At 34.7% G+C, this 25,164-nt stretch overlaps 1 protein-coding gene across 1 annotated transcript in view; it reads left to right on the plus strand.

The window, feature by feature from the left end:
- The window catches only part of INTS13 (integrator complex subunit 13), a 28,721-nt gene extending 4,033 nt beyond the window's left edge, over window positions 1–24,688 (plus strand). The window contains exons 4-17 of the mRNA XM_080811376.1: window positions 4,467–4,669; window positions 5,039–5,119; window positions 6,374–6,464; window positions 7,815–7,943; window positions 9,481–9,565; window positions 13,171–13,260; window positions 13,437–13,526; window positions 14,622–14,800; window positions 15,905–16,075; window positions 16,327–16,481; window positions 16,774–17,004; window positions 18,992–19,131; window positions 23,439–23,574; window positions 24,339–24,688. Coding sequence (XP_080667502.1) covers window positions 4,467–4,669; window positions 5,039–5,119; window positions 6,374–6,464; window positions 7,815–7,943; window positions 9,481–9,565; window positions 13,171–13,260; window positions 13,437–13,526; window positions 14,622–14,800; window positions 15,905–16,075; window positions 16,327–16,481; window positions 16,774–17,004; window positions 18,992–19,131; window positions 23,439–23,574; window positions 24,339–24,378 — 1,821 coding nt within the window. The 3' untranslated portion in view covers window positions 24,379–24,688. The remainder of the gene's footprint in view (window positions 1–4,466; window positions 4,670–5,038; window positions 5,120–6,373; window positions 6,465–7,814; window positions 7,944–9,480; window positions 9,566–13,170; window positions 13,261–13,436; window positions 13,527–14,621; window positions 14,801–15,904; window positions 16,076–16,326; window positions 16,482–16,773; window positions 17,005–18,991; window positions 19,132–23,438; window positions 23,575–24,338) is intronic.
- The last annotated feature ends 476 nt before the right edge of the window (window positions 24,689–25,164 follow it).

A 25,164-nucleotide genomic window follows, 5' to 3' on the forward strand; every position in this document is an offset into this window, starting at 1 on the left:
TCCCTATTTCTAAATAATGGTTTTTACTGATATTGATAGAGTTCTCAATTTAAACTTTATTTTTTTATCATTATTGTTAATGAAAATTTAACTTTTAGCTTTCTTGTCACCCTTGCTTACCCTCTTACCTTCCCTCATTTTCTTAGTGTTGTTATATCAGAATTTTTGTTAATTTAGAATTGCATATTTGCAATGATATCTATATAAAGTGTTATTTACTGCTAAGCTAAGTAGTATATATGGGTATTTCCTTTCTCTTTTTTAGGTTTTATTGAGATATCATTGACATACAGCTCTGTATAAGTTTAAGGTGTACCACATAATGATTTGACTTACATATTCTTTCCTTCTTTGTGTAACTTTTTGTTTATTGCTACAATTTATCATTTCATTTTTTTTCTTAATTTGCTTTATTTTATGTGTATCTTGTTGCTTTTCCTCATGTCTCTATAAAACTTGTCAATATATAGGGGCGCCCCAATATATAGGGGCTCAGTGGGTTAAAGCCTCTGCCTTCAGCTCAGGTCATGATCTCAGGGTCCTGGGATTGAGCCCCGCATCAGGCTCTCTGCTCAGCGGGGAGCCTGCTTCCCCCTCTCTCTCTGCCTGCCTCTCTACCTGCTTGTCATTTCTGTCTGTCAAATAATAAATAAATAAATAAAATCTTTTTTTAAAAAGTCAGTATTTTTATCATAAGTGTATTAGAAATTTAGCAGCTTGTTTTTTGCTTGAAATACTTCTTGGAGCGTAGTCTTTTGCTCTAGTTTGAACTAGCTGCTTTCTAGGCCTCATGGTTTTTAAACATTATTTGTCTAAGTATATTGAGATTTGTGATAGATTATGTTCTTTGCTGTTGTTGAGTTGGGTGACAGACTTCAGTTTCCTGGGTTCTTTACTGATGAATATGAATATGAGATATAGGCATTAGTGAAATATTTGAGTACATTTTTTGAATGATTTCATGTTAAAATTTTTTTGTTAATGGATATCCTTTAATGGAAATAATTTCATCTAAATGTGTTGTAAATGGAACTTTTTAAAAAGATTTTATTTATTTATTTGTCAGAGAGAGCACGCAAGTGTACAAGCAAGCAGAGTGGCAGGCAGAGGCAGAGAGAGAAGCAGGAGTCCGATGCAGGACTTGATCCCAGGACCCTGGGATCTTGACCTGGGCTGAAGGCAGCAGCTTAGCTGACTGAGCCACCCAAGAGTTCCGTAAAAGGAACATTTTTTAAGAAAATGTGTTTATCATAGTGTTTGGTCTTAAAATGTGATTAGTGTTGTAATATGTAAACATATCTAATCTTTTTATTCTTTTGAGGTAACACACTCGCACAGTGGGCTTTTATTGTTTTGGCTTTGCATTTATATTACTCCAGAGCATTCTTTATTCTTTCTTTACTTTAAAAAATGTTAAAGACTCTGTACATTCTCTCTGCATTTTCTTTTTGAAAGGGCATGTATTTTTGCTTTACTTCTTTTAAGAGGTACTATGAAGGAAACCTGAAGCCTCTCTAGTTGTGTCTGAATAAAAATCAGTACAAATTTGTATAGGTCTTCTTTACTTCACCTCTGCAGTGCTATAAAAGTTGTGCATTTGATAATGGTATGTATTGTAATGATAAGAGAATTGCTCCTTCCCTCTGCTTTCTGAATGTGAAGGCACGTTGTATCATGCTGATTGCTTTTAAATTGTGAACAGAAGGGGAAACTAGTTAGGAAAGCAACTATATAGCAGATCGCTGGTGTTTAAGATTTTATAAAATAATTGACATTTTGTATAAATTATATATAATCTTGTTTGTGTTAACACATTTAATGTTTAGCTTTGGTTAACCATGTCACACCTTTCCCTAGTTTTTGTGAACAATCATGAGTAACAAGTGAAGTAGATTGAAGACGAATTTTGGGGCTGGAAGGGTTGTAAACATCCTTTGCTTCGACTCCTTTGATGTGCAGGTGAAGGAATAGAGGCCCACGGGAGCCAGAGGTGGTTTGACTTACATACCTGGGTCCAGGGCTCTTTCTGTTACAGCACGTGACTCTATCCTATACATCTTAAATTTTGTCCCCTCAAATTGTTGGGAGTTCAGACGTTTGGGTCTGGTTTTTGTAGGCTCAATTAAATAAAGTTTGAAAGTATTGCACTAATATGGGACAGGTTATATTATTTTCACTTTCAGGTTAGGAGAGATTGACCAGGGTTACATAGTATTAAAAGGCATAGCCAGAATTTCATTCCATCTCTGACTCCAGAAGTTAAGCCTGCTTTCTGCTACTTTCCCTAGGACCACAACTTCCCTAAAAAGCTACTTTTTAATTGAGTTTCTCCTGTGTACCAGGGACTTTGTATAGTCATTTATACACAGTTTTTTTTCTTTCTTTTCTGATTACTTTTCATGAATAGGTAATACTTATATAGTTTAGAAATTAAGTTTACATGTATACATACATATGTACTTATGTACACATATACATACGTGTATGTGTAGTAAAAGGTAAACCTTGAAAACTTTCCGGTTCATCCCCTGACCCAATTAGTGGTGTGCTAGACCCCAGTTATACCAACTTGGGAGAGGTGAATGTGTTCAACTCCTACCAACTTTGTGTTCAGTAAAGCTTGAAATCTGCCATGGTGGGAGTATTTTATTTAACCATACATACTGGCAAAAACAAGTTAGGACTTCCCTGCACCACAGACTTCGGAGAGCTGATTTACCAGCAAATTACTGTTTATCCCCACCACTATTAGTTTTTTATGGCTCATTACAGAGTGTCTATGCATATACAAGCAAAGTCCTTCCAGTTTGTTCTCTTTCAAGATTGTTTTGGCTGTTCTCTGACTCTTGCAATTCCATATTAATTTTAGAATCACCTTGTCAGTTTCTACAAAGAAATCAGCTGGGATTCTGACATGGATTAAGTTTAAATTGTAGTTGAGTTTGAGTAATGTTACTATTTTAACAATATTAAGTCTTTCAACTCAGGAACATGGGATGTTTTACATTCATTTAGATCTTTCATATCTTTCAACAGTGTTTTGTAGTTCTCAGGGTATAAAATTTGCATTTCTTTTGTTGATTTTTTTTTCCAGAGATTTTATTCTTTTTGTGCTATTAAAAATGGAATTGTTTTCTACATTTTTGGGTTATTCATTGCAAATGTGTTGCAGTACAATTTTATTTTTTATTATTGATTATGTATCCTGCAAATTGCTGAACTTGCTTATCATTTCTAATAGTTTGTTAGGGGATTCCTTATGATTTTCTACATACAAGATCAGGTAGGGGCGCCTGGGTGGCTCAGTTGGTTAAGCATCTGCCTTTGGCTCAGGTCATGATCCCAGGGTCCTGATATCGAGCCCTGCATTGGCTCCCTGCTCTGCAGGGAGCCTGCTTCTCCATCTCCCTCTCCAGCTCCCCCTGCTTGTGTGCTCACTCTCTCTCTCTCTTCTTCAAATAAATAAAACATTTTTTTTTCTTTTTAAAGATTTTATGTATTTATTTGACAGGCAGGGATCACAAGTAGGCAGAGAGGCAGGCAGAGAGAGAAGGGGAAGCAGGCTCCCCGCTGAGCAGAGAGCCCAATGCGGGGCTCGATCCCAGGACCCTGGGATCATGACCTGAGCTGAAGGCAGAGGTTTTTTTTTTTTTTTTTTTTTTTTAAGATTCCATCTATTTATTTGACAGACAGAGATCACAAGTAGGCAGAGAGGCAGGCAGAGAGAGGGGGAGAAGCAGGCTCCCCACTGAGCAGAGAGCCCGACGCGGGGCTCAATCCCAGGACCCTGAGACCATGACCCGGGCCGAAGGCAGAGGCTTTAACCCACTGAGCCATCCAGGCACCCCAAATAAATAAAAATCTTAAAAAAAAACCCACGTCATCTGCAACATAGAGATAATTTTACTTCTTTCTTTCCAATCTGGATTCCTTTTATTTCTTTTTCTTAATTGCCCGGGCTAGGACCTCCAATATAGTGTGGAATAGAAGTGGTGAGAGAAGACAGCCTTCTTCTACTCCTGATCTTAGAGGGAATATGTCCAATCTTCACTATTAAGGATGATGTCATCTGTAGGTTTTTCACTGGTGCCATTTTCTGCTTGAGGAAGTTCCTGTCTATATCTAGTTTGTTGATTGTTTTTATCATGAAAGGTCCTGGATTTTGTGAAATGCTTTTTCTGTGTTTATGAAGATGATCATGGGGTTTTTGAAAAATTTTATTGGTATTTACGTTAATTGATTTTCAGATGTTAAATCAACTTTGCATTCCTGGGCTATAAGTCATGGTGTATAATTTGTCATGGTGTATAATTCTTTTTATATGTGGCTGGATTTGGTTTGGTGGTATTTCGTTGAGGATATTTGTGTCCATATTTGTAAGATATACTGGCTGTAGTTTTCTTGTGATGTCTTTGTCTGACTTGTACATACTCTTGTCAACATAATCATTTTCTCTTTTTCTTCAGCTAATGGCAGCGTTAGCGGCTGTTGGGCCTCCTAATCCACGAGCAGATCCAGAATGCTGCAGCATTCTGCATGGTCTCGTTGCAGCAGTGGAAACCCTGTGTAAAATTACAGAATACCAACATGAGGCTCGTACTCTACTAATGGAAAATGCAGAACGTGTTGGAAATAGAGGACGAATAATTTGCATTACTAATGCAAAAAGGTGAGACATTAATCACAATTATTCTTTCACTGAGGGAATTTTAATGTCTTAGTACAGTTTTTATTTTAAAAAACAGGGACAGCATGTTAGTGCTTAAGCATATCTCAAGTAGCCTTTCTAATATTGAAGCTGTATTTATCCAGTTCTAAAATACTCATTTCAGTGAAATCTACTTAGATTGTCATCAGATAGGTTAATTTGACTTTTTTTCTCATTAGTTTTTCAGCTGATTTTTTGGTATTGTAAGTGAACATGCTAAAGACAGTCCTTATTGAAGTAATTTTAAGTGCTTATAACAAGATACTGCAGCTAAATAGTGTGTTTAATTTTTTCACTGTGTATTCAAGTTTGTTCTTTTTTATACCATAGTGATAGTCATGTGCGAATGCTTGAGGACTGTGTCCAGGAAACAATTCATGAGCATAACAAGCTTGCTGCAAATTCAGATCAGTGAGTATGATCATAAGTGAAATAAATACTCCATTTTATAGTCCTGCGTTTCATAATAATTATTCCAATGATTATAACAGTAACTGGTGGCATTCCCTTGAATTCTCCACTGGCTCTACAGATTAGCCAAAAAATGTATGTTTGATCAGAAAATTTTTCCATTTTCTCTTTCATGTTAAAATTTTACTTTTTTTTTATAGGAAAGGTGACCAGAAGGGTAAAATAATACATACGTTTATAAAACATACTTATTTTGATGGCTTGCTGTCATACTTTGTGTTACAAACTTGTAGTTGGTAGCATTATTTAATATGTACCAAATCAAAACATAGTAACTAATTGCATTGTATGAATTTTTTAAAGGGATTAAAGCTGGGGCACTTGGGTGGCTCCGTTGGTTGAGTGTCCAGTTCTTGGTTTTGGCTCAGTTCATGATCTCAGGGTCATGAGATCAAGGCCTGCATTGGGCTTGGCACTGAGCGTGGGGTCTGCTTAGGGTTCAGGGTTCTCTCTCTCTCTCCCTCTGCCTCTTCCACTACCTCCCATCCACTCACAAAAAAAAAATTAAGTAAATAAAGCTATTAAAGACATGTTTAGGACAGTTGCAATGTGGAGTTTATATTTGATTGAAGTATTACTAATTTTCTTAATTGGAGTACTGGTATTATTGTCAATGAGTAGGATTATTTTCTATTATTACCACCTGATTTTGTCCTTAAAAATCATTAGGTTTTTTTTTTTTTTTTTTTAATTTATTTGACAGCTAGAGATCACAAGATCGCAGGTAGGCAGAGAAGCAGGCAGGCAGACAGAGAGGAAGGGAAGCAGGCTCCCTGCTGAGCAGAGAGCCCAATGCAGGGCTTGACCCCAGGACCCTGGGATCATGACCTGAGCCGAAGGCTTTAACCCATTGAGCCACCCAGGCGCCCCAAAAATCATTAGTAAAAGAGAAACAAATATATAATATATTCATTTTCTCTGTGGCAGTTATCTATTAAAAATTATTCCTGATTATAAGACATTTTCCTTTATTTTTCAAACACACAAAGTATCATTTTTGCATTTGTAGTAAATTCATATTCCTATTAATACAGCAATTATATGGTTTTTCTAAATATTTAGCTTTTGTGTTAACAGCAATATCCGATTATAGAGATATACTGTTTTGATATATTAAACTTTCAATAGTTTACCAACCTGGATTCTTTACATACTGTGTTTTCTTATATTCTAAGTAAAAAGTTTCTCTTTAAGTCTCATGCAGATTCAGAAGTGTGAGCTCGTCTTGATCCATACTTACGCAGTTGGTGAAGACAGCCTTGTATCTGATCGTCCTAAAAAGGAGGTAAGTGCGGAAGTAATGCAAGGAAAGATCACTGTTATTTATTAATAATAAGCGCTGAGAAGGGTTAGCATAAAAATGATCACATTGCCAACATTTTCTGCCAAGATCTTTAGAGTTTTCAAAGCAATCTCTGTGGCAAAACACTTAGGTTGATTCTTTATGTTATAATCATAGATGTTAAAATGTTTTCTGTTTTGCTTGCCTGTTAAAGTTTAAATGTGTTGCAAAACCATACATAGTCTGTATTGTTCCTAAAATTTCAATTACTGTAATGAATTTCCGTTGCTTTAATGACTTTTTATTGTATAAAAATCTATTTTTCATCATTAGAAAGGCAATATACTTTTTAACAAAAATAGACTCCGATAACAAATTAATTTTACCTGTCCAGAGGACAAAGCTAAAACTAATTTTTAATCTTGGTTTTACTTTTTAAATAAATTTGAACAATTTTAAAGGGAAAAGATGAGTCTGCTGATTTTTAAATGGATTGTATCACATAATATTCTCCATCAGTGTTGTGTTTAGAAAATAGATGTATGGATTTATATAGTTATATTAAACGTGTATGTTCTTATGTTCTGGTTTTTGATTTAGCCTTAATTTATATAAACATGGGAAGTATTACCTTACCCAAGTGTTCGATAGTTAAGTGGTATTTTTAGGTCATTAACTCTATCATTGTGTTTTTAGGTGGTTTCCAGTGAAAGCCCCCCCCCTTTTTAACTTTTTTCTGCCTCTTTTGATAATGTGGCTGCATGTTGGCTTTATTTTGTGATAACTAAAAATTTATTTACACTAAATATTATACCCTGGACTGAGTGAAGGTTTATATAATCTTGTTGTAAGTAACTTTTGGTAGCCTAATTGCATTTATTGGTGACGAAATATGACATTTATGGCAACTTCCACATTCTTTATTATAATAAGTAGTATTAGTTACAGGGCTTTTTCCTCTCCACAAAATTGTTTTTCTACAGTATTTCTCTGGGCCATTTCAAATCATTTTGCATATAGATAAATAGAAGTAAAAACTATAAACTAAGATAAATATTTAAATCAAAGACTATTCCACTCTTAAGTTTCAAGAGAACAAAGACTTTGCCTATTTGCTGCATCTTCGAATAGTTCAGTTTCTGGCATGTAATATAGTAAGTTCTTAGTATTTATTTGTTGATTGAGTGTGAACATTTTTTGCTAAAATAATGATCATAGTTAATTTATGGGCCTTTTTATTTTTTCTAAATTCTAAAAAGTAAAAATACTTATATTCCTATCTGTAAACATATTGGCACTAGGTCACACTATATTAATGTTTTATGGGTTTTTTTTTTAATACTTTTTTTGTAGTTATCTCCTGTTTTAACCAGTGAAGTTCATAGTGTTCGGGCAGGACGGCATCTTGCTACCAAATTAAATATTTTAGTACAACAGCATTTTGACTTGGCTTCAACTACTATTACAAATATTCCAATGAAGGTAGGCAGCTCCTTTTCTTGCTATTTTGAAAGCTCTGCTTTGCTTTTTAAATATTTGTTTGACATGTATTGTTTATTTTAATTGAACCTTAACTTTTTCTCCCCGTATCATATTTTCTGTTTTGCTAGCCCACATTCAGTGTCTTTGACCAGGTCAGTACATAGTGAAAAGCAACAAGAAAGGATCACAGAACAAAATCCTGTATTTTTCTTTTTAGTAACAGCACTGTATATCAGCTTTTTTGTTTTTAACTGTGTTCTCATTATTTTCATCATAATCTAATCTGTATCTTAAATGATTACTTTTTCTGTGATTCTTTTCCTGGCAAGTATGTTACTAGATTTTATTTTGTGCATCCTAGTGGATCTTTTATTTCCTGTATTATTGTTCTTACTCATCTAGTATGAAGGTGTTTGTAACTAATAGGTCTGACAGGGAAAAAATAGCTTGTAGTTTTAAAAAATTTATTATATTCCAGCTGAAAAACCGAAGATGTAAGTCACATGATTTTACTAATGGATTTTCTTAGGAATCTGTTGGTACCTATTCATTTCCATTATTTTATCATTCAGTTACCTAGGACCAGCGCAATGCCTGGCCCATAATAAGCTTCAGGTGAATTTTTACTGAGCAGAGTTGAATTTAATTTTATTGGTTATGTTTGCAAATATGAAGTGGTCACCATATCTAAAAATTCAAATTGGCTTTAAGTCCAGTTTCATTGTTTTGCTGCCACATGATGAACACTAAATTTTGTGAGAAATATGATCAGTTCATTATTAATTTCCTCCTTATACTAATGGCTGGCTCTTTAATAGAGATTGTAGCCTTATCCAGTGGAATGGTTTGGATGCAGAAGCAATTATCAAGTAAATTAGCGTAATATATTTTAATATATGTAATTTCATGAATTACAAGAAAAATACTCTGAGGGTGACAGATACCTTGCTTTTTAAATATGATCATATTTGTGTGCAACTGGTATGATTCTTTCTTCATATCTTTTTCTTGTAAATAGATAATATTGAAGTTCTTATATACTAATTAGTGAAAACAAGTTACTAAACTTGTTTATTAGTCTGTATTTGTTATTTCATCTAACTGGTATTTGCTAATTTCCTGTAGGTATTTAAAGATGCTATTTCCTCCTGTAAAGAACTACTTCACTTTTAATTTGTATAAACTCTTTCAATTACATAATATTTATGTGTAAATATTATGGCAGTGTTGGCAGGACAGTACATTTGGAGTAAAAAATCTAAAGGTTTGGAAGAGTCATCATTCATGATAATTCTGATATAAGAAAAATCATTAAATACTTTATTACTTATATATAGCTAGTAGTTTTTAAATGGAGTTCATATTGCCTTGGAAAACTATTGCATCTTTAAATAGATTAATCACTGAGCAAACTGTCCCATTATAGCTAATTATTGTTGGGTGTATTTTACCTCACTTGAAGCAAGAAGCAAAATGAACAATAAGTAACTTAATTATTTTGAAAATAAAACCAAGTTATTTTGAATTTTGCTTTAAGGAAGAACAACATGCTAACACATCTGCCAATTACGATGTGGAACTACTTCATCACAAAGACGCACACGTGGATTTCCTGAAAAGTGGTAAGTAAGAGATGTCGGAAGCTAGTATTCTGTAATATCTAACATGAAAGCATACTAACAACTTTGAGAAGTTTGTCAGTAAACAAACCTGATGGACAGTGGTCATTTCCTTCCTCACTTATTCCACAGTATTATCTATTAATGACTATGAAACTAGCATTCTGTAGAATTTTCCTCTGGGAAACACGAGGTGACTAGAACAAATACTGAGAGGGATAGCCATGACAGTCCTGTCATAGTTTCCTTTTGCAAGCAAACTGCTTTGGGAAAGCGAAAAGAACAAGAACTGACTTGAAAAGTGATAGACTTCCAGCTTGCCTGCATAAAAACCAGTTGTTTTTAAATTTAAATTTGTTTTCTTTCCCCTAAAAATTAATTGAGTCAGTAAATCCCATCGCCAAAATCATTTCTGTAACTGTATCAGCATGGTTTGGGGGAGAAGACTCTGGAGATAATAGACAAGAGTTTTAGCTAAATCTTTGCCACCATCTAGCAAGACCCATGTTTCTAGACTTCAGTTTGCATACTTTACTGAATTAAAGATTATTAGATGAACTGTAATATTCCATCCATTCCTAAAGTTCAGTGATGTTGCCTTTAAGTTTTGGCATTTGTGTTAAGTCCTTTAGAATATTTTCTGTGGAAGCTGATGCTATCAGAGAATTAAATGGTTGACTTTGATCATGTTGTATACAACTTTTCTGAAGTTAATACCTTCAACCAGTCATAACATTTGTTACATGTATAAGGAATGTTGAAATTAACCTAATACAGATTTCTAACATGAGAAAAACTATTAAGATAAATGTTTCTATTTATGTTTAACAAAAGAATGTAAATAACTTGTTTTAAAAAATATAGTATGTGGAAATTACTAAGAATCTGTGAGGTAATACCAACTTTTAAAATGTTTATTTTTAAAACAAAAATATTAAGAGTGTTCTTTGTGACACAAAATATTTCTTTAAGATAGTTATTGATTGACCTGTTGTATGTGTGACACATGGGCAACCTGTGTAAAATGCTAGCTTCGCAGTAGGAAGAGGGTGCTGTGAGAATGTAGGGATTGCAGGTGATTATGCCTCCATGGTTAGGCAAGCTTTCCAGAGATGACATTAGAGCTGGATTTTGGTGAGTAAGCTTACACTTTAGCCCACACATCTTACCTGAGCTCCAGATCTACAGATTCTACTGCCTAATTATATTTACTGCCTCAGAGTCCTAAAACTCAGCACTCCCAAAACAACTGAGGAGCTCTGACCCCTGAACTGGTGGTCATTGTCACCTTTTTTATTATTTTTTTCCCTTAAGATTAATTTATTTGAGAGAGAACGTGTGCGCATGCACACAGTTTGGAGGTGATAGACTGAGGGGGAGGGAGAGGCAGACTCCCTGCTGAGCACAGTCCCAGGACCCTGAGATCATGACCTGAGTTGAAGGCAGATGCTTAACCAATTGAGCCACCCAGATGTCCCCTGGTCTTCTCTTTTTCCCTCTTTCAGTGAATGACACTATTATCTGTCCAGCTACTTAAGGCAGAAACCTTAGTCATCTTTGAGACATCTCTCTGACAGTCTTCATATCTAGTCCATCATCATATTTTCTTGATTTTATTTACTAAGTTTCTCTAAAATACATCCATACAACTGCATCTCTACTCCCATTACCATCTCTGTGATCCAGCCTATTATTTTCTTACCTAGTACCCCATAGTAACCCCCTAAATGGTCTGTTTACTCTTGATCTGCTAGCTAGAATAGCTTTTAGAATGCTAATCCTGACCATGTTCCCTTAGCTTACAATCCTTTATTGCTTTTCTTTTAGCCTTAGGATAAAGACTCAGTTGTTGAAGTGTCTTACCAGGCCCTGCATTGCCTGGTTCGTCCTCCTTTCCGTTCTCTTCTCACAACATACGCCTCTCCTCTGTTTCAGCCATGTAGGCCTGAAACTCTTCATTCTCTTTTTCCTGTCACAGTACCATGGCATCTGCTGTTTTTCTTTTTTGCTCAAATACTCTTCGTTTCCTTCAATTTCCTTCATTTCTTTGTTAATTTCTACTTACCTTTTATTTTTATTTCTTTTTATTTTATTTTTTTTAATAAGTAATCTTTTTTTTTAAGATTTTATTTATTTATTTGACAGAGATTACAAGTAGGCAGAGAGGCAGGCAGAGAGAGAGCAGGGGAAGCAGGTTCCCCGCTGAGCAGAGAGCCCGATGCCAGGCTCCATCCCAGGACCCTGAGATCATGACCTGAGCCCAAGGCAGAGGCTTTAACCCAGTGAGCCACCCAGGCACCCCTTGTGGTTTTTTTTTTTTTCTTTTTTTAAAGATTTTATTTATTTATTTGACAGAGAGAGAGAGAGATCACAAGTAGGCAGAGAGGCAGGCAGAGAGAGAGCAGGGGAAGCAGGCTCCCGCTGAGCAGAGAGCCCGATCCAGGCTCCATCCCAGGACCCTGAGACCATGACCTGCCCGAAGGCAGAGGTTTAACCCACTGAGCCACCCAGGTGCCCCTATTTTATTTTTTTTTTTTTTGAAAGATTTTTTTTTTTAATTTATTTGACAGAGATCACAAGTAGCCAGAGAGACAGGCAGAGAGAGAGGAGGGTAAGCAGGCTCCCCGCTGAGCAGAGGGCCCGACTCGGGGCTCCATCCCAGGACCCCAGGATCATGACCTGAGCTGAAGGCAGAGGCATTAACCCACTGAGCCACCCAGGTGCCCCTCTACTTACCTTTTAGACTAAAACCAGTTGCACTTTCTCAAAGAAACTGTCCCCTGATGTCTTAGATTAGGTCAGATCTCTTTTTATAGATGCTCATGGTACTGTATATATCTTCTTCAAAGCTTTGTCAACTTTATAGTTTGCATTTGTTCATTATTATTTTATTAGCATCTAGTCACTCTAGATGTTGTACCGTAGATTCCATTAAGGCAAAACATGCTCACCATTATATCTTTTTATATATTTACTTTGTAGACCCTTCATTTTATGTTTTTTCTCATAAATTCATTAGGATTCAGGATGATCAGTTGTGTATTTTAGATTTCTGAAGCTTTCTTTAAGTATTTAACCTTGTTGTCTTATCATTAAGTGGTCTCAGAGGGGAGCAGTTGTAGATTCTTAAAATTTAAAAAAGCAAATTTTTTTGCTCCTAGAGCGCCCGGGTGGCTCAGTCATTACGTGTCTGCCTTCTCTTCAGGTCATAATGAGGTCCTAGAGTCCTAGAATCAAGTTCTGCATTGGGCTCCCTGCTCCACACTGGGAAGCCTGCTTTTCTCTCTCCCACTCCCCCTGCTTGTGTTCCTGCTCTCACTGTGTCTTTCTAAATAAAATCTTTAAAAAAAATTTTTTTTTTGCTGTTGACTTTCAGGGCAGTGACTGAAATGATTGATTAATAATAAATATGAAGGATAGTTAAATAATTTATTTTAATCAGAGCTAATATCCAAATTGTACTTGGTATTTTTCTAGGAGACTGTATAAAAATGATGTTCTCCCAGAGGTATTTTCTCTCCTAGAGTTTAAACTGTCCTGGAAGTCTTGGGTTAACAATTTGAAGTTTGTGATCTATTTCGTATTGTTTTTCTGGCTTATTCTTAAAGGTGATACCCACATAGGAGGCAGCAGTAGAGAAGGCTCGTTTAAAGAAACAATAACATTAAAGTGGTGCACACCCAGGACAAATAACATTGGTAGGTATTTTAAAGAAAACGAGAGAGAAAAGAACCAATCAAAGGTTCTTAAAGTATGTATTTCTTTTTCAATTTTTGTTTTTCATTGTGTTAGGGGCTCAATGAACATTTTTTCTCCTTTAACTTTGGAAATATTCCTTTATATTCTTTCAAATCAGTGTTTTCTTCCATTTCAGAATTACACTATTGCACTGGCGCTTACCGAATTTCACCTGTAGACGTAAATAGTAGACCTTCCTCCTGCCTTACTAATTTTCTTCTAAATGGTAATTTTCAACATATAGTTGTTTTGTCTGAGAATATTACAAGTGAAATTATTAGTAAGAAATGTGAAAATCTGAATTCTAGAAAGCTCTCTTTAATATAGTCTGAACATATTTTATCTCCCAAAACTCTTCTAAAGTTATGTAGTTGTAAGTACCCTTTTAGCAGTTTTACTGTTTAAAAATAAGATGAGTTTATGCCTTTCAGATTGTTGTATCTAAAAAAAGTGTTATTTAATATATATATATTTTTTAATTTAATATATTTTTAAAGTATTTTTAATTTAAAGATTTTGTTGTTCGAGTCTAAGTTGATCTTTTTGGTAGAATAATACAGACTATTTGTTTTGGCCTATTGAATTTTAAATTGCAAGTATATATGGATTTCTTTTTTGCACAGTTTACCTTAACCATAGATAAACACTATATTTTCAATATTATACCATATGATTCTTAACACATGACTTTAAATCCATGGTTTCCTTGTGTGAAAATTGAAAAAAAATTATTAGAGTCCGTTTACTGGATTTAAATTCTTAATAGCTTCTCCAGTGATCACAACTCAGATTTGAAAGCACTGATGTGATGGGTCAAAATTAAGCTAAATTTGATTATCAGCCTCTATAAAGTCCAGATTAAATAACCTTTGGTTGTGTGAAATAAAAAAGGAGTTACAATAACCATGCTGATATATAGGAGGTATTGTGGAAGTGAATGGAGACTTTTTGCTTTCTCCCCCAAATATTGTGTAACTTTGATAATTGAAGAGTTATCCAACAGTTGTCTCCATTTTCTTCTTGATGTCCAGGAGGAAAATCTTATGTACTTGTAATGTATAAATTTTGTAACCAAATATTATACCAGAGACTACTATACTTATTTTGGAAAACTGCATAACTATGTAAGCTTGGCATGACCAAGAGAAAACTGAGGCTAGAATTCAGGCTCTTAGGACTTGAAATGCAGATATACTGAATTAGCCAATGCTGCTTAAAATTTGAGGCTTAATGAAATGAAAAATCTAGACATAAATTTTAAGGGAAAAAATAAGAGCCTCTTTGAACTTCATCACTGATAGAATAATCTTGCTTTTGACAGGTCGTTCTGTTTTATTGGAACAACCACGAAAGTCAGGTTCCAAAGTCATTAGTCATATGCTTAGTAGCCACGGAGGAGAGATTTTTTTACATGTCCTTAGCAGTTCTCGATCCATTCTAGAAGATCCGCCTTCAATTAGTGAAGGATGCGGAGGCAGAGTTACAGACTACCGGATCACGGTAAGATTCCAGTATTTATAAATTTTATGTTTTGACTCTGTCACCATTCAGCAGGTAGTTACTGAATGCCTGTTACATGCTAAGATCTGTGACAAATGGGGTTTGGAGAAGTTGATGATATATTATTCTTCTGATTAGGTGACTTTTCTGTCAAAAGAGCTCTTTATCACTATATACTCTTTCTTATATATTCAGGGTATATCTAGAAGTATATGGGTAGCAGTGACCCCTGAAATTGTAGGAAGGAATGGAAATTGATTTGAACTAGTATTTCAGGTGGAAGTTTGTTTTATTTTAAGTTATTACTTAATGGCAAATAAAAACCTTTCAATATTTGGCCACTGCTACTTTGGAAAAACACTAAATTTTTGTTATTTAAAGGTATATGTAAGGAGGTGTCTATTTTGGGTAGAAGTTCTGTTCTGATTTTAATTTTTTCAATCCCCCTCCCCTCTTTTACATTTGGTACTTCAGAGTTGTTTACTTTGAGGTGGTGGTGAAAATTAAATGTGATTAATGTATAGAAATATACTTTGTAAATCAAAAAGTGTTACATACTGCAGGTAATTATTTTTGATTAGGCTTTTCTTTATTATTTTTTTATCTTCTTTAATAAGGAGAAAACTAATAAACTTTCATCGTAGAAAACTTAGGGAATATAGATATCTTTTTTTAAAATAAAAAACAAAGACTATAAATTACCTATAATTCTGTCATTCAAAGATAACCACTGTTAACATTTTGTTATTATGTCAAGGTAGTTTTTTAAGTAAGCATTGGTATTCTAATATGATTAATCCCTTTATCTGTGTATGATATAAAAGAGTTAAATTATAGAAGTGAAGAAAAATGAGTGTTCCTTGGTTTTTAAAAAGTAGAACCATGAATGCATTTATGTTTGAGGCTTTCTTCATCTCCACTGTAATAAAGGCTGATAGGTTTCATGTTAAAAAGAAAGGAAAAAATTAGTAAGGGGACTGTTACAGGAAATACTTTGTTGCATATCACAGGACAGAAGACATCAGGGAAACAGACTATTACATGTAATCCATACTGAAACATTAGAAAATAGTTTCTAATTTTATTTTATTTGGTTATCATTAGGATTTTGGTGAATTTATGAGGGAAAACAGATTAACTCCTTTTCTAGACCCCAGATACAAAATCGATGGAAGTCTTGAGATCCCTTTGGAACGAGCAAAAGATCAGTTAGAAAAACACACCCGTTACTGGCCTATGATTATTTCACAAACCACCATTTTTAACATGCAAGCGGTAAGTATTAAATAGTTTTCAATCTTTCTTCTAGATTAGTTATGTATTCTTTACAGATACCATTTCTCAAGCAAAGAATCAAATATATGAGTTTGCTGTAGATAAAGGATTACTAATAGAAAATTGAAATAATGGTTATAGGTTATCTCACCATGGTGATGTTTAAAATCAATTGAAGTTCTCCCTAGATGCTTTTGGTATTTGTTTTTCAAGACAGATTTTCTTTTTATTTCTTAAAAAAATTCTAACAGGTAGTTCCATTAGCCAGTGTTATTGTGAAAGAATCTTTGACAGAAGAAGATGTGTTAAACTGTCAAAAAACAATATACAACTTAGTTGATATGGAAAGGAAAAATGATCCTCTGCCTATTTCCACAGTTGGTACAAGAGGAAAAGGCCCTAAGAGGTAGTTTTTTTCTTACTTTCTCTGTATATCACATTACTTGATACATTACTGTTTTTAAGCTAACTTATTTCATATGTAAATTATATGGTTAGAGGTATGATTGAGATGAAATGATACAAAATACAGAGTATCAGAATTGGATATTATAACTTAGAGTTACACCATGAACTGTCTAGGAAGAAAAAGTCCGTGTTTAATGATTCCTTTTACTTTATTTTACCAGTAGCAAATGACACTTCAATATTATTTAAAGAGTATTTCTTAAGAACCTTATTTTAAATCTTTACTTCAGAGATGAACAATACCGTATCATGTGGAATGAATTAGAAACCCTTGTCAGAGCTCATATCAACAACTCAGAAAAACATCAAAGAGTCTTGGAATGTCTGATGGCATGTAGGAGCAAACCCCCAGAAGAGGAAGAACGAAAGAAACGAGGACGAAAGAGGGAGGACAAAGAGGACAAATCAGAGAAGGCAGTGAAAGATTATGAACAGGAGAAATCTTGGCAAGATTCAGAGAGGTGACTTTTTTTTTTTTAAGATTTCATTCATTCATTCATTCATTTATTTATTTATTTATTTATTTATGTGTCAGAGAGAGAGAGTGAGAAAGAGCGAGCACAATCGGGGGGAGTGGCAGCCAGAGAGAGAAGCAGGTTCCCCGCTAAGGAAGGAGCCTGATGTGGGGCTTGATCCCAGGATCCTGGGATCATGACCTGAGCTGAAGGCATACTCTTAATCAACTGAGCCACCCAGGAGTCCCAAGAGGTGCCTTGTTGACAATATGGTACCATGGTGCATTTTGGTGTATCACATGCTGCATGTAGCACATTCATACATTCATTTAATACGTGTTTATTTCATTTTATAACTATGATTTTATAATTTTAAAAATCTAAGATGTCTTGTGGGGTTGAGTTGTAGGGACACCTGGGTGGCTCAGTTACTTAAGCATCTGACTTAGTTTCGCTTCAGGTCTTGGTCTCAGGGTTGTCAGATAGAGCCCCAACTCTGGCTCCTCACTAGAAGGGGGAGTCTGCTTAAAATTCTCTCCCTCTCCCTATACCCCTACCATGCTACCCCTGTGTGTATGCATACTTGTGCATGCTCTCTCTCTCTCAAAAAAAAAGAGTTGTAATTTTTTTTTTACTGTTGGGACAAAGTAGTGTTCAATTTTTTCCTAATGAACTTCTAAAAATCATAATATACCATGTTTGATATCAGTTTTTGCTTTATGTATTATGAATATCAAAAAATGATTTTATTTCTTTGTTCAGTAAATACTAAATGCCTTGTTTGTATCATGAATTTGGTGTAAGATTCTTGCCCTGGAAAAATGTACAATGTTGTGGTAGAGATAGACATGTAAGTCATTGATTACAGCAAAGTGTGGAAGATGCAGTTGTAAAAATAGGCACAGGATGTCCTTGGGAGCATAGAGGAAGAGCATAGTCTTACTTCTGAAAACCTTCCTCAGTAATACACTCTTTTTCCTTAGTTTGTGATTTAGACAGTAACATCAAGGTTAAATTAAAAAAAAAAAACCCTAAAAAGTAGTAAATACTTCTAAATAAAAGTATCAACATTTCAGCTGGCTTTGGCTTCTACCTCCTTGCCAGAAATCAGAAAAAGAATCAGGTAAATATTGTAATGGCCATGTTAGTAAGTCCCTTAAAAACAAAACAGAACCTACTATGGAAAATTTCAAACATCTGTAACAACAGAACAGATAGTTACTCATTTATTTTTAACAATTCATGGCAGATCTCATTTCACATATATCCACAGCCACTCACCTCACCACCACCACCACTTTTCCTCCCACATGGGAATATTTTGAAGCTAATTCTAGAAATCATATAATTATATCCAAAAATAAGTAGAACATTTTTTTCTCTTTGACCGTAGAAGTTCATTTCTTTCTTAGGGCTACTGAATTTCTGGAACACAATTAGCTCACTTTAAGAAGAGTGGGAAAAGGTATTTTCATTCAGACACCACTGATGTTTATATATTTTGAGATGTTTCTGTTCTCTGATGAAACTCAAAATGAGATGAGAGTTTAGTTCTTAATTTGTGAACTGTAAATACATTTCCACAGCTTGTAAACTGGGCCACAAATGTTAGTAGATTTCTTAATCTTCAGTGTAATTTGAAATAGTATTTTGTCCGTATTTGTAAAAATTAAAATTGTGACATTTCTTCCAAAGATCACATTTCTGACATTTTAAAATTTAACTTCTTAAATTTTCCTCCCATGTTTTCTTATTTTACAGTGAACTACATTACTGAATTGTTACATTATTATGATGAAGGAGAAGGCAGACTTGTGTTTAATTCATTAAGTTCTCTTACCTGATTTTAGGAGGAGGTTGATCTTTTGATTAGTTTCTAGGTTTCCTCTGTGAGAGCAGCTATCTTTTATTAAAACCAATTTGCAAAGTCTAGTTTAATTATTGAACCAGTTAGATTTAACACTTTCAATTTTATTTTTTGTCCCTCTGAAAGATTAAAAGGAATCTTAGAACGTGGAAAAGAAGAGTTGGCTGAAGCTGAGATTATAAAAGATTCACCTGATTCCCCAGAACCTCCAAACAAAAAGCCCCTGGTTGAAATGGATGAAACTCCACCAGTAGAGAAATCAAAAGGTAGAGTAGGAACTGTGGTGACAACTGTGTTTGTAAAAAAGTTTTCCAATTTAGTTTTTCTGCAGTGTCATTTAATATTGTTGCATATATGAGGAAGAGCTACTAACTGTTCCTGGATGTTGTTTGGGAAATTCTCCTTACAGTCTTGGAAAACAAAGGCAGAAAATGAATTTGTTGGTATTAAAGGAAAAGTAGTGTCATACCTTCATTATCGAAGCCTTTGGAAAATAAACACTTTTGTTATAAAGTCTGTGTTTTAAGAAATTTTAATTATGTGAACTTGAATTCATTTATATTCTTGACTCTGTATTAGGTATGCTAGGTTTACTGAACACAAACACTTCCTTAAACTCGTACCGAACTTAGGGAAAGATCTAATTTACCTGTCCACAATTTGGTGTGAATGAGTTTCAGTAAAGGTATTATAAGTAATGTTTCCATTGTTAAAAACAAACAAACAAACCCACAATGTTTTAATTTCATTTTATCTCTTACTTATAGACTGAAATGCTTAATTTCTTCTTGAAGGAATTCTGGCTGTCAGAGATATGAATTGGGCTTGGGAGCTCCTGAAACTATAGGCTTTACTTGTCTTGAAGATAAATTAGATTTAGTCCTTTTAGGATAAATGATAAATGGTGTAACAAGGACTGTCTGGTTTCTTACTACTATGCCTTCCCTAAGGCAGTAAGACTTGGGGCTGGATGTGTTATGACTTTTGGCAGCTGATCCTAGGGCGAAGCCTTGTTTGTTTTTTATATACTTCCAATGTGTATATATAATGTGATACGTGTAAATACTTTCCTCATTTACTGATTTCTTTGAAGTCAGAGATAAGGGTGATCTTACCATATTTGCCCTTCAGGCATTTGCCAGAGTGCTTGGGAAATAAATAAATGTCTGATAAATTACTCGATTTTTCACAGGCCAAAATTTGCCAGTTGATTAGGGTGAGAAATTTAGGTTTAATATAAACAATGTTTCTATGTTCCTTGGAAAATAGAACTCTAAAAATTATTTATTAGTGGCAGAGTTAAAAGAAACCAAAACCCTATTAGTAAAAAATAACTAAATAAAAGTGTGTCCATAGGGTGGAATTTATATAGCCCAAGAATAGTGATTACTGTTCCCTTTTGGTAATGTGTATCATTCATATTTCAACTTAAGCGAATCCTTTTTCAGAAGGAACTTCCCTGACCTCCATTTATAATTAAGTTAGATGCTTCCATTGCATCCCAGGATTACACTAGGTAGCACTTAGAGTCTTGCATTGACATTGCTTAAGGACATCCTGCCTCTACTACTAATCTGAAACATTTTAAAATATTGGCCTTTTTATTTTTAAGAAGGCTCCATCCCCAATTTGGGGCTCGCTCATGGCCTGGGGACTCAGAGTCTCACGCTGTACCAACTGAGCCAGCCAGGTGCCCAAAATGCTAGGGCTTTTTAAAATTTACTGTTGTGGGACACCTGTGTGGCTTAACTGGTTAAGCATCTGCCTTCCGCTTGGATCATGATCCCAGAGTCCTGGGAGCGAGTCCCTCATTGAGCTCCCTGCTCAGTGGGGAGCCTGCTTCTCCCTCAGTCTGTCACTCCTACTGCTTGTGCTCCCTCTGTCTCTCTCTCTCTGAACAATAAATAGATCAAATCTTTAAAAAAAAATAAGAAAAATAATAAAATTTACTGTTATATCACACCACTCAATTTCCTAGTGCATAGAAGTTAAACTATTACTTGTTGAATGAGTGAGTGAATGAAAATATAAGGTAGAGGGGAAAAAAGCAGGCTACAGAACCACATATATCATGACCTCCATTTTATTTATTTATTTATTTTTAAGATTTAATTTATTTATTTGACAGAGAGAGAGAGGTTACAAGTAGACAGAGGGGGGGAAGCAGGCTCCCTGCTGAGCAGAGAACCTGATGCGGGCCTCGATCCCAGGACCCTGAGATCATGACCTGAGCTGACGGCAGAGGCTTAACCCACTGAGCCACCCAGGCACCCTCCATTTTATTTTTAAAAAGAAGTTTGTATACACACACACATCTGCTGGTCACTTTATTTTTTTCCTTGTCACTCTAAATTAAGTAGATCCCTGATGCTTCACACACTGGAAGCACTAAATAGAGTGGCCCATATGAGAAGCGACTTGGTTGCAAATCACTCTCTTCAACTCTTGTAACTTTCCTTTCAAGGCTGATACTTGAAATTCGGGGTTTTTTTCTGTTCTCTTTTACAACCTAAGTCATATGTCTCTTCTGATTAGCAACTTCTGCGGGTCTTTTATTATATACTTCAGTTTCATCTGGTTTGAAAAATGACTTCCCGGGACTGTCCAAAAGTAAATTTTGTGCCAGACATAGACTCTGCATGTAAGGTTAGGCTATTCCAAACAGACCCTCTAGATTTGGTGAAAATCTCGTTAGCTCTTGTTTTGATGTGCATTTCTGTGAGTTAAACAGTTCCATCACCCAGATGATTCTCTAGGACTGTGCCTTTGTAATCATCCTACACTCCTCTTACTCTCAGTCCTGCATAATCATTGACACATTTTCTTTTCTTATAATTGTGCCTTTTTCAGAGTGCCATATAAATCATAAAGTATGCACCCTTTTGAGGTTGGCTTATTTGATATAGCATAATGCATTTGAGATTCTGTGTTGTGTGTTTGTCAGTGGTTTTTTTAAACCCATTATAGATAACTAGTTTTATTAGAATCTGCCAACTCATTTTTTTTCAAACTGGGTGTGTCATTGTGCGTTCCCACCAGCAGTTAGTGAGAGTTCTGGTCCTTCTGCATCCTCCAGAGTCATTGCTGGATTTCTTTTGTTTCTCCTCTGATCGGTATGTAGTAGTATTTCATTGTGGTTTTCATTTCCGTTTCCCTCGTAACTGATGATGGTGAGCCTCTTTTCATTTGCTTATTTTCCATCTGTATATATTTCTTTAATAAAGGGCTCATTCAGATATTGTGGTTACATTTAAATTGGGTTGTTTGAGAGTTTTTTGTTGCATTTTGAGAATTTTTTGTTTTTTCTGGATACAAATGCCTCACTCGATATGTGATTTGCAAATATTTTCTCCCAGTCTGGTTTGTCTTTCTCCTTAACTGACTTTTTTGGAGCAAAAGTTTCTAATTTTGATGAAGTCTAGTATATCAAAAAAAAATTTTATGGTTATTCTTTTGGTGTTATCAATAAGAAATCTATGCATTGCCCAAAGTCACAGAGTATTCCTACATACTTTTTTAGAAGTTCTATACTTCTAGATTTTACATTTAGGCCATGATCCATTTTGAGGTTTTTTAAAAAATTTTTTCCATATGGTGTAAGATATGAGTCAGTGTTCTTTTTTCTTTTTCTTTTTTATGTAATGTCCCAATTGTTGCAGCACCATTTGTTGAAAAGGCTGTTTTTTTCTTCATTGAATTGCCTTTGTACCTTTATCAGATATCAATTAATTTTATATGTGGAAGTCTGCTTCTGGGTTTTCTTTTCTGTTCCATTGGTCCATGTGTCTATTCTTTTGCTAATAAAACACTGTTATGATCACTATAAGCAGAGTCTTAAAATCAGGTAGTGAGTCTTCTAACTTTTTTCTACTTTTCAAAATTGTTTTGGCTGTACTAGTGCTTTGCCTTTTTCTTGTATTGTGTAGGAAAGAGATAACATAGCAAGCTTGAAACTATTATCATTAAGTTTGGCCATTGGTTGGCATCTAGGAACTTGGCTTCTAACACATTCCATAAATGTTGAAGTTATTTTGTCTTACATCTGAACTGAACACTTGCCTTCCACCTGAGAGTCTAGACTTTGGTAATTGTAGTTTGGCAGAGAATGCTTTTGTGTCCAGCTCTTAATAAAAACCCAGGGTTCTGAGTCTTACACGGGCTTTCAGGGCAGAAATTTTCTACACACACAGCTGCACTTTTGCTGCTGGAGGGACTGTGCACTTGGCGCGAACCCTCACTGTAGGAAGAGAGCATGGAAAGCTTGCAAGTGGATTCTTCTGTCCTTTGCTTGGTGTATCTCTTGCTCTTATTGATCTGGCTGTGTATCCTTACTCTGTTGCTGCAGTGGTTCTTAGCCCAGACTGTAACTTTATGTTTAGTTACTTTAATCCTTCCAGCAAATCATCAAATTAGTAACTGGTTTTGGGGACCCCTGGACATTTAGAATATGGGAAAGATGATATTGCTTTAATTTTATAAAATGAACAATGGAATTAAAGGTGAATTTTTTAAATTTGAAAAATTTTAAGTAACGAGTTCTACCTTGTTTCTCTTCTTTCATATGTAACACCAGGGCCAGTGTCCTTATTATCCCTGTGGAGTAATAGAATCAATACTGCCAATTCCAGAAAACATCAGGAGTTTGCTGGACGTTTGAACTCTGTTAATAACAGAGCTGAATTATATCAGCATCTTAAAGAGGAAAATGGGTCTGTATTATTTATTGTAGAAATTGGTTTTCTTAATTGCTTTATTACAAGTTAAAGTAATAAACACTGCTTATTTGTTGTGTTCAGCATTTTTTTATTGCTAATATAATGAGTTGATACATGTCACCTATAAAGAGAAAAAATTAACTGCTTTGATTCTTGGTACTTATAAAAGACTTGATTATATTGATTGTAACTCTGGAAGTATTTACTCCTTAGAGGATTTCATTGCTCAGTAAACATCATAGAGGGAAAAATCGGGGAACACTTAATATACAATACTGACTCTTACAAAAAATGGGAGAGAAATACATTTCTATTAAGTACTACAGTATTAGGAATGTTGATTTTAATTAAATAAATCTCAGGTCTGATTATTTTAATATCCTTTTTGGAAGACCTTTTGAAAATGTATTGGTAAAGGAGTTTCTTTAGTAGAAAAGGAAATAAATTTTTGAGTAAATGGTAGAGGTTTTTTTCCTTAGTATTAAGCGTGAGTGGGTATCATGAAAAAAGTGACTTTTGAAATGAAACCTTGGGAAAGTGACTTTATTTCTCTGAGCTTCAGTTTTTGTTCTATCTGTGAAACAAGGAAGGTAGAGTAAACAGAGTGACCCTAACTGTAGTCCTTTTCTAAAGGACAGATGTTCTTTTGTCCTATGAATATATATAGAAAGTTTAATTTCGTGTGAAAGTTGGAGAAAAAATATGGGTAGTTACTGAATGTTTTGTTTTACCACTAATTTTTTCCTTCTGTTTTTCAGAATGGAGACGACAGAAAATGGCAAAGCCAGCCGGCAGTGAAGAATGACTTGAGGAACTAAAATTTACTATATTGCATACATATTTTGGGCAGAATTTGATATAAGTACTTTTACAGCAAGATTGTATAGTTATGTTGCCTGGACTGGTTTTTACATTTTTAAAATATTTCAACTAACTTTATCTTTTTTGTATTAATTGTAAAATTGGCACATATATCAAAAAATATACATTTGAAATTTGTCCTCCCAAATCACACAAATTTATTTTATGGTAAAAGGATGTTCCCTCTGGAAATGTTTTTTAAAAAATTCTTAGGCTTCTCTTTGCCAAATAAAAACTATTAAAATTTCTGAAGTGCAAAATATTGGAGTATTCTTTTAGAAGACAGGTAATTTATTTGATGACTGTCATTTTTAGAAATTAAAAAAACTATCAGGATTTAGATGAGATTTGTAATACTTTTTTTTTTTAAAGATTTTATTTATTTATTCAACAGAGAGAGATCACAAGTAGGCAGAGAGGCAGGCAGAGAGAGAGGGAAGCAGGCTCCCCGCTGAGCAGAGAGCCCGATGTGGGGCTCGATCCCAGGACCCTGAGATCGTGACCTGAGCCGAAGGCAGAGGCTTTAACCCACTGAGCCACCCAGGCGCCCCTTGTAATACTTAATATAAAATATTTTCTCTTAGTCTGGAGCATATATACAGTGCTTTTCCAAATAAGAATGTTGTTTTTGTTTATTTTATATTTTATTTTGTGTAGGTGGTGTAGGTGTTAGCCATTTAAAAGCAGAATTTATATTTATCCATTTGAATAATGTTGCATTTT

The sequence above is a fragment of the Martes martes genome (assembly GCF_963455335.1).
Source record: "Martes martes genome assembly, chromosome: 8".
NCBI classification, from domain to species: domain Eukaryota; kingdom Metazoa; phylum Chordata; class Mammalia; order Carnivora; family Mustelidae; genus Martes; species Martes martes.